The following is a 9,793-nucleotide window of genomic DNA, read 5'->3' as shown; positions in this document are numbered from 1 at the left end:
CCCAGACTAGAGTATAGTGGTATGATCTTGGCTCACTGCAACCTCCGCCTCCCAGTTTCAAACAATTTTCCCACCTCGGCCTCCTAAGTAGCTGGGATTACAGGCACTTGCCATCATCCCCAGCTAATTTTTGTATTTTTGGTAGAGACAGGGTTTCACCATGTTGGCCAGGCTAGTCTCCAACTGCTGACCTCAGGCCATCCACCTGCCCCAGCCTCCCGAAGTACTGGGATTACAGGCATGAACCACCGTGCCCAGCCCCCCTAGTTTCTAGAAAATATTGAACAATCTTCCAGAGGCTAGTCTCTGGGTGTACCTTAATTAACTAATTTGTGATCAGTAAGTAGGGGTAATGTGGTTTATAGCCTAGAGTAGAATATAAGAAAATAAAAACTCCCATTAAAGATCTGCTATCATCTCATATTTCTCTCTACCAAACCCATAGTAAAGTATGATCATGAACATAATATGAAAATTTAAACTAAACATATTTGCTAAGAAAATAAGAACATCATTATCCAATAACAGTACACAAGGTTTTATTGACTACATTGCAAGCGAAAGCATGAAGAAGAAACAATCATTTAAAAACACTAAAGACCCTTACATAGCAAAGGTTAAGAAATAAATTAAGACTCCTATTGTGCTGTGTCTGCCAGGGAGGACACAGGCCTCATTCACTCCGGTCCTTGGGTTCTCGGTATTTCCACTGGATGTAATCAAAGATGTCTTTCTCACTATCCACTGGAAGGGGTTCTCCAGCAACTCCTACAAGTACAGAGAGAAAAAACTTATTGTAAGAACCCGTTTTATAGTTTAGTTATAGAGGGTTCAAAATTAAAAGCTGTGTGGGATTTGCTTTCAGAAGAAAAAGGAAAATGGTAACCAAGTCACTAAAAAAGAAAGACACTGGCAGACGTGGTAGCTCACGCCTGTAATCCCAGCACTTTGGGAGGTTGAGGCGGGCGGATCACCTGAGGTCAGGAGTTCAAGACCAGCCTGACCAACATGGAGAAACCCCATCTCTACTAAAAATACAAAATTAGCCGGGTGTGGTGGCGCATGCCTGTAATCCCAGCTACTCGGGAGGCTGAGGCAGGAGAATCGCTTGAACCCAGGAGGCAGAGGTTGCAGTGAGCCGAGAATGTGCCATTGCACTCCATCCTGGGCAACAAGAGCGAAACTCTGTTTCAAAAAAAAAAAAGACACTGACCACTCTATTGTCTCCCAGGAGCCTGTGCTGGAGCTTCGTCTTGTGAGTCACCAGTTCCACAAAGGGAACCTGGGGATCCCAGCTAGAGTCACTCAAGTCATCCTCACTCTTGATTGTCCTCTCTGCTGGAGCCAGTATGTATTATATAAAATAGTGAGTTCCTTTGCAACTCGGTTCTTGGACTAGCAGCACTGGCATCTAGAACAAGCTTATCCAACCTATGGCCTGTGGGCCGCATGCGGCCCAGCACAGCTTTGAATGTGGCCCAACACAAATTTGTAAACTTTCTTAAAACACGATGAGATGTTTTCGTGATTTTTTTCTTTAAAGCTCATCAGCTATCATGAGTATTGGTGTATTTTATGTGTGGCCCAAGACAATTATTCTTCTTCCAGTGTGGCCCAGGGAAGCTATAAGATTGGAAACCTCTGATCTAGAAGCTTACTAGAAATGCAGAATCCTGAGCCCCACTGCAAGCCCAAGGAGTTAGAATCTGAATTTAGTGAGGCCCCCATGTTGCTGGTATGCATACTGAATTGTGAGAAGTACTGCCCTAGTCTACCAGGGATGAAAGCCTTATTTTATACTTTGAGGACAAAATGACAAAAATTCATTCTCCTAGTAGAGAACGGTAAACCACATAGTATACTGTGAAATGTTAACAGGACCCATTAAGCATAGATTCAGCAATCCTTATTCTTTAAACTTTAAAAGCATGGGGCCAAAGATACTGTGGCACTAAAAGCAAAGTGTGTGGCAATGAAAACAATGATACTTGAGTTTTTCAGGGGTCTTGGAGGTACATTAAACAACAGCAAAAAACAAAAACCTTTTTAGATGAGTAAGATGTTTTACTGAGCATGCAAGGATTTAATCCATTTTAACAAAGCTAGAAATAACACTTGCCTTGATGGCTTTCAACTGAGGGCCTAGGAGCATGTTATGCATTACATCCTTTCTTGTTGCCCGAAGGACTAAAAATACAAAGAAACTACACTAACTGGCATAGTTATTAGAAGGTTTGCTAAACCAAAGTATCTTTGAAAATTACCTTCTCTCGAGATGAGAAATGATCTCTAATACACACATGGACACTCACCAGTGACTCCCAAGGGACGGATGGTGTACTCATTGATTGTGAAACCCTTTTCTAGGGCATGAGCCCTCATATTCTTATTGAAAATATCACTCCCAGTGAAATAGAGAACACCACAGTAATACTGATCTTTGGGTATCAACCTAAAAAAAATGGACAGTAGATACATTTTTTTTACCATGCATTTCAAGTTTAGCAAATATAGGACTCCTAAAATCAATAAGGAACAAAATACCTAAGATAAGCCTAAGTGGTCTAATAAATTGAAGAGAAGACTATCATGAGGTAGACTGCTCAAATCACCCCAACCTTGTAATTTGTTTACGTTTCTATGAACTTTGTTCTGAAAGAGGTGTGGAGAAATGAAATCGCATTATCACTTAATACAACTAACTTAGCCCAGGCAGGAAACCACTTTTGAGCTGTGGAAGGCATCATGGTGAGGTGCAAATCTGGAGAAAATAAATCAGAGTCTGTAGACAGTCATTACTCTTCATATACTTTGGAGCTAAACATTGCATTTGGCAAGAACATATGGCTCTCGGGAGTAAAAAGAGGCTCTAGATATGAATGTGAACTCCAAGATACAAAAAGGGAGGGAGAAGACGAGACAAGTTTGGAAAAGTTAACAGGTCAGCAACAAAGTCTGAACAATACCTGATATCAATTCTTCTGTGTGGATATTCTTTTTCATCATTTTTACTGGGAAGCTGGCAAACACCCTAAAATGAATATTTTAAACCAAGTTTAAAGATGTTCTAAACTTAAGGCTTAATTTTAATCAAGCAAAACACAAGGTCATTTTTGTTTTTAATATTAGCAGCTCTAGAATTCTGAGTACTTTTAGCAGCTTCTGTGAGTGATACACTATCCCACCTTTCTATTACACTTCATGATAATTAGAGAACTACACGGAACCGCAAATGAGGATTCTCATTATGAGGATTTGGCCTTTGCATGATTCTAAACAAGAAACTAATCAAAGAAAACACTGAACACAAAACACAGACATCAAAATAAACAGAAGAGAGCAAGGTGGAAGAAACGATTATGCAGGAAGAAGAAAATAAACAAAAAAGCTACCAGTAATAGTCTCAGATAACGGAAGATAGTCTATCCATGAAGCAAGGACAGAATACTACAGAAAACCCTCAGGGAAAGGTTTAAATCAAAATTTAAAATGATAGGTAGCAGAAGTAAAAGAGTTTGAAATTGAAGAAATCTCTCAGATACTGGAAGGGAGAAAGACACGGAAAATAAGAAAAATATGAGATCAGAAAATGAGAGGATCACTTTCTTCCTTCTCCACAGGTTAAGTTTTCATTATACTTCTACAGTTTCCAAACAAAAGTTATTCAAGTCTGTTTTATCTTTTCCCTTTCCAGAAAAATGGACAAAAAATCTGGACTGGTCAGTAACCCATACATATGTAAAACAAGCTATTAGCACCACCAAATTTCCAATTAAAAGTATCAAATGCTACATTCTAAGAAAAATACACAAGTGACAAGCTTCTGGTCCCCAAGAGTGGTCAAGTTAACACATGCCACTAAAAGCCATACTTTTTCACTCAGCAAAATAGAAAAATTAAAATCTAAACTAATTCTTGAGCTGTTCCTATGGAAGAAAGATTAATGAAACATGTTTACCTTCAAAATACCTACCTTCTTAGGAACTAACAAGTTCCAACTCAACTTCCACCTTCAAGTGGATCAGAAGTCATTTCCACCTGGAATTACCAGGAGGTATTACCTTGCGGATGAGGATGTCTAGATGCCACAGGGAATGATGTTGCTGTTTGTCACATCAGTAATAGGATTTTATCTCATGGCTTTGTTCCTTTCCTTGAGGCTAATTTTATTTCCTGCACTTTTTCTGAAGTGCTAATGGTAAAGAATTTCTCTGTTTTACTGTAAATTCTGTATTAGATTGAGTGGATTAGCTTTGTTTGGCATTTCATTTGGGGAGCTTCATACTGAGTGTCTGAAATAAAGCCTCTTTCATTTCCTCACAGTAGCCATGGTATCTCCTATTGTCCCTTGAATTCTTACTGCAGATATTTCACAGAAAATCACCCAAGGCCAAACTTGCACAAAATACTGAAATTTGAATGACACTCACCTTACATAAAACCAATAGTTAAATGCAGAGGAAACTGTTTTTTTCTTCTGAGTGCTACTATATTCACAGGAAGAACAGCTCAATTATCTAAAGACTATGATTGTACAAGATGATCTGGAATAACCATGGCTTTCCTACTGTTTGTTTACTATTAGCTTAAAGGAATTTGTATCTTGAAGATAACTTGCAAAACACATGGAGAGGCATATCTTTAAGACTAGTAAGTGGTGATAGCAAGAAGAGGTTTTGCAAAAATATGGAATGAGAATGGTTTATTTCACTACCTAAGTTGAAATCATTTTGCAGCCAGTTTCCTTTTAGAAGCCTAGAGCTCTTAGCTTCTTCGGATATCTTGGTCACGCTCATTCCCATAGGCTTGCTGCTTGAACTCCTGCCTGGCTATCTCTTCCCTCAGATATCTGCTTAGCTAACTCCCTATGTCTTTCCCTAAGTCTCATGTTCTCAATGAGGCTGCCTCCAACCACACTATTTAATACTGCCTCCTGCACTCTCCTCTCCCCTACACCCTGTTCTTCCTTTTTAAAAAATAGCACTTAACGGCCGGGCGCGGTGGCTCAGGCCTGTAATCCCAGCACTTTGGGAGGCCGAGGCAGGTGGATCACGAGGTCAGGAGATCAAGACCATCCTGGCTAACACGGTGAAACCCCGTCTCTACTAAAAATATAAGAAAATTAGCCGGGCGAGGTGGCCAGCGCCTGTAGTCCCAGCTACTCGGGAGGCTGAGGCAGGAGAATGGCGTGAACCCGGGAGGCGGAGCTTGCAGTGAGCCGAGATCGCGCCACTGCACTCCAGCCTGGGCAACAGAGTGAGACTCTGTCTCAAAAAAAATAAAAAATAAAAAATAAAAAATAAAAACCACTTACTACTCTAACCTATTATATAATTCACATATTTATTATGTTCATTGTTAACTATCAGTCCCTTCCCACAATCCTCAAATGTGAGTTTTACTTAAATTCATGGATACATCCCAAGCTTCCAGAACAGTGCCTGGAATGCTTGTATGTATTTGCTGAATTGACTGAATACAACTTCTGCCCTGGGGGTGCTCACTCTCCTCATTCTGTTCTTCTTTCATGGCACCATCCTCTCTCTATCCCTTCCTTTGTTCCCCAATCTAATCCTTACCAGGTCACCTTCCTCTCCTGATCCATTTCCACACAGATGACATCTTACATTTGTGCAGCTCTCTTTGTACAACTCTTGGGAGATCCAGTATCTCTGAAGTTGTGCAAATTCTTATTTGTACATCAAATAATTGCACAAACTCTTCAAAGTTTCCACATATATTATTTAATTTTGATCTGCATAACGGTCTTCTGACGTAGGGCAAATATCAATTTTAAAGATAAAACTCAGGCCTTTTAGAAGTAAATCCACCTTCCCAATGCCACACAGAGTATTAGTAATGGAGCCAGAATAAGACCCTCTATCTTCTATATCCAAATCTATTCTTCCATAATGAAAGATACAAACCACCTCTTAACTGTCTCTAAAATTGATTTGAAAGTTGACCTCGAGTGCTTCTCTTCCTAACAATGATTACAAATGTCAAAACAGCACGCTCAACTATGGTATTTTTTTAAGTTCCAGGGACTATGAACCACAGGTATAACATCCAAATTTTGTCAAAAACCACCGAGATGGATTCCTACGTCGCAACCTAAAGATCTTAGTTTCTTGTTCTTATTGTCATCTGAATCTTCTACACTTAAAAACAAATAAACAGACCCAGTCTTCTTGTGTTTTAGCCTGTTTTCTTCTGGAGATATGTCTGGGGGATGCTTTCCTGTCAATACCGCTAGATGTGCTGCCAGATTTATGATTTAAAGACTGGGAAGTCAAGATAGGGCATGGTTCCTACAATCCCAGGTCTATCCTAGGATGGGTGAGTGGCCTTAGTCTTCATTCCTGTGGCACACGCACAGTGAGGTCTAAACTAGCCTCATCTCTAGCAATAACTGGGATTTGGCTGCCCTTGCACTTCCTAGGCAAAGCGTTTTCTTTCTTTGATTGAGCAACTACTGGGACAACCCAAGTCCACCACTATCAACAAGATCACAAAGACCTGGCTACCCACCTTTCCTTTTCAGGTTACATCCAGCCCACTAGATGATACTTTTTCCTTTTTTTGGGAGGGTGAGGGAGTCTTGCTCTGTCGCCCAGGCTGGAATGCAATGGCGCAATCTCAGCTCACTGCAACCACTGCCTGCCAGGTTCAAGCGATCCTTCCATCTCAGCCTCCTCAGTAGCTGGGATTACAGGCGCCCACCACCACGCCCAGCTAATTTTTGTATTTTTAGTAGAGACGGGGTTTCGCCATGTTGGCCAGGCTGGTCTCAAACTCCTGACCTCAGGTGATTCACCTGCCTCAGCCTCCCAAAGTGCTGAGATTATAGGTGTGAGTCACCATGCTAGGCCCTTTTACCTTGTATTCTTGCTAGCTGGATTCCTATAGCTTCTGTTGGTTTTTCCTCTGGATTTCTCTTCGAATACAGCAGAACACCATTAAGATTATAAAAAATGGCTTCTGCCATGGTAGTGTGGAAATACCTTCCTAGTCATTAACTCTGAAAATAGTTGGCACACTTCCCAGTAAGGATTTCTAGTGACTTTCCCAGGGATGATACTTGAGGAAGAGATTTAGGCCAGAGAGGTCCCCAGAATATGCCCAGATGTAGCAAGACACTTTTCTACTGTGCAAAACATCCAGCTTGTCTAGCAGATATTGTTTTCAGGATTTTATCTGACTGAATATTCTTAAATGTAAGATTCATGAACATTCATTTGGAGTGAATTAAAATTCACCTAAATTTGAAAAGGCTGTTCATGTGGCATACACAAACCCTATTTTTAATACCATCTCATGTATGTATATACTTTTGGGAACAGAGTAAGACTTCAAAACCTCACAGAGTCAAGAGAACAGATCAGAGATTTAATTTCCAAAGACTGACTAGAACCTTTACTTTTATCTTTCCAAAGTTCGTTTGGAAGCGTTGTTGAAGTGTGACCAGCTTAGAAAATACACTTTCACAGCCCACTAATATCACCATGCTGAACTTAATGACATGATTTTTTATATGTGTGTGGGTTAAATATACACGACATACAATTTACTATCTATTTGCCATCTCTTTTTTTTTCTTTTCTTTTCTTTTTTGAGATGGGGTCTTGCTCTGTCACCCAGGCTAGAGTGCAGTAATGCGATCATGGCTCACTATACCCTCAAACTCCTGGGCTCAAGCCATTCTCCGACCTTAGCCTCCCAAGTCACTGGGATTATGGACATGAGCCACTGTGCCTGACTACTATTTTAACCATTTTTAAGTGTACCATTCTGTGGCATTAAGTACATTCACATTGTTGTGCAACCATCGCCACCATCCATGTCCAGAATGTTTTCATCTTCCGCAACTGAAACTCTGTGCCATTTAAACAGGAACTCCCTATTACCCCCTCCTTCCAGGCCCTGGCAAACACCACTCTACTTTCTGAATAACATGACAATTTAATTATCTTTCTCAACTATCTTCTAGTTTTGGCTAAAACTCTTGTCAAATCTATGCACTGAGACGCTTACTAATTTTAGCATGTCAACTCTCTAAAAGCACAGTCTCTTTCCTTTCAGTCATATAACCCGGGAAAAGTGGGGTGTGGAGAAAATTGACTCAAATGATGTATATAAGTGACAGAACACTAAATGTCACCTTAAGAAAGAAGTAAGAGGCCCGGGCACAGTGGCTCATGTATGTAATCCCAGTACTCTGGGAGGGCAAGGAGGGTGGATCACTTGAGATGAGGAGTTCGAGACCAGTCTGAGCAACATGGTGAAACCCCATCTCCACAAAAAATACAAAAATTAGCCGGGCATGGTGATGTGTACCTTTAGTCCCAGCTACTCAGGAGGTTGAGGTGGGAGGACTGCTTGAACCCCAGAGATTGCGGCTGCAGTGAGCCATGTTTCGCCACTGCACTACAGCCTAGGTGACAGACCAAGACCCTGTCTCAAAAAAGAGGAAGAGTCTTAATTCTAGGCTGGGCACAGTGGCTCATGCCTGTAATCCCAGCACTTTGGGAGGCCGAGGCAGGCAGATCACCTGAGGTCAGGAGTTCGAGACCAGCCCAGACAACATGGTGAAACCCAGTCTCTACTAAAAATATAAAAATTAGTTGGGCATGGTGGCAGGCGCCTGAAATCCCAGCTACTCGGCAGGGTGAGGCAGGAGAATCGCTTGAACCCGGGAGGCGGAGGTTACAGTGAGCCGAGATTACCCCACTGCACTCCAGCCTGGGTGATAAGAGTAAAACTCCATCTCAAAAAAAAAAAAAAAAAAAAAAGAATCTCAATTCTAGATTTCTATCTGCCTTCCTGTTGGTATACAGAATCACTTATTAATCTGCTTTTAATCCACTAGCCATTCATCTTGAATTATTAAGTCTTAATTCCCCCCCAATCAACTTCCCTCGTTACCATTCCATGTAACATGTTTCTTCCCCTGAGTGTTCTATCACAGACCGTGATGACTTTTCTTTCTTTGGTGTTGAAATAGATTAATATTTTTCAATCAATTCTAACTTCACTTATTGAAGAATTCTGAGTCAGAGAAGATGAGAACCATTTGCTATTTTAGGGAAAAACTTAATGTGTGTCAAAGTCATTACTGATATTTTCAAAAAGCAGATTATGCCTCATTAACTATTCTTTTTTTTTTGAGACAGAGTCTCGCTCTGTCACCCAGGCTGGAGTGCAGTGGTATGATCTCGGCTCACTGCAACCTCTGCCTCCCAGGTTCAAGTGATTCTCCTGCCTCAGCCTCCCAAGTAGCTGGGACTACAGGCGCCCGCCACCATGCCTGGCTAATTTTTGGTATTTTTAATAGAGACAGGGTTTCACCATGTTAGCCAGGATGGTCTTGATCACCTGACCTCACGATCTGCCCACCTCGGCCTCCCAAAGAGCTGGGATTATCCTGCCATGCCCGGGCCTAATTAACTATTCTGATGACACCTGTTATTTACAAGTGGAGAATTAAAAGAAAATTCTTTCCTAAAATATTCTGAGAGTAGTTATGAGAATCAGGCATCCTGCTGATTATTCTTCTTTAAAGTCTCATGGATACTCTATTTGTTGACAGTAATTCAAAGCTACCATGAAGTCACACACTCAGAATGGTTACTAAACAGTCTCCAAGTTTTTTTTTTAGATGTGCTAACTCTTAACAAGTACTTACCATGAACTTTGTCTCACCCTTCGACAGGGTATCTGTGATAAAACGAACCTTCTGTAACTGCTCCACAACCTGATGTAACAGTTTTGGCTGCAGAATCATAATTAGGGA

General features: G+C 41.0%; 1 protein-coding gene across 6 annotated transcripts in view; it reads right to left on the bottom strand.

Annotated features, from left to right (window-relative positions):
- Nucleotides 1-522: 522 nt before the first annotated feature.
- The window catches only part of POLB (DNA polymerase beta), a 39,685-nt gene continuing 30,414 nt past the window's right edge, over nucleotides 523-9,793 (bottom strand). For 5 of the 6 annotated variants that reach the window (XR_012416402.1, XR_012416403.1, XM_073998737.1 and 2 more), the window contains 4 exons: nucleotides 9,686-9,772; nucleotides 2,967-3,031; nucleotides 2,313-2,452; nucleotides 523-768 (listed from right to left, as the gene is read on the bottom strand). Coding sequence is in view for 4 of the 6 variants with exons in the window: in XM_073998737.1 (XP_073854838.1) it covers nucleotides 674-768; nucleotides 2,313-2,452; nucleotides 2,967-3,031; nucleotides 9,686-9,772 (387 nt within the window). In the remaining 2 variants the exon portion in view is untranslated. Of the gene's footprint in view, nucleotides 769-2,312; nucleotides 2,453-2,966; nucleotides 3,032-7,681; nucleotides 7,936-9,685; nucleotides 9,773-9,793 lie in introns of those variants that run through there. The other variant, XM_073998738.1, reaches the window with a different exon arrangement.

The sequence above is a fragment of the Macaca fascicularis genome, chromosome 8 (assembly GCF_037993035.2).
Source record: "Macaca fascicularis isolate 582-1 chromosome 8, T2T-MFA8v1.1".
Lineage (NCBI taxonomy): Eukaryota > Metazoa > Chordata > Mammalia > Primates > Cercopithecidae > Macaca > Macaca fascicularis.
Note: the sequence above shows the minus strand (reverse complement) of the source record. Positions and strands in the feature narration are given on the sequence as shown.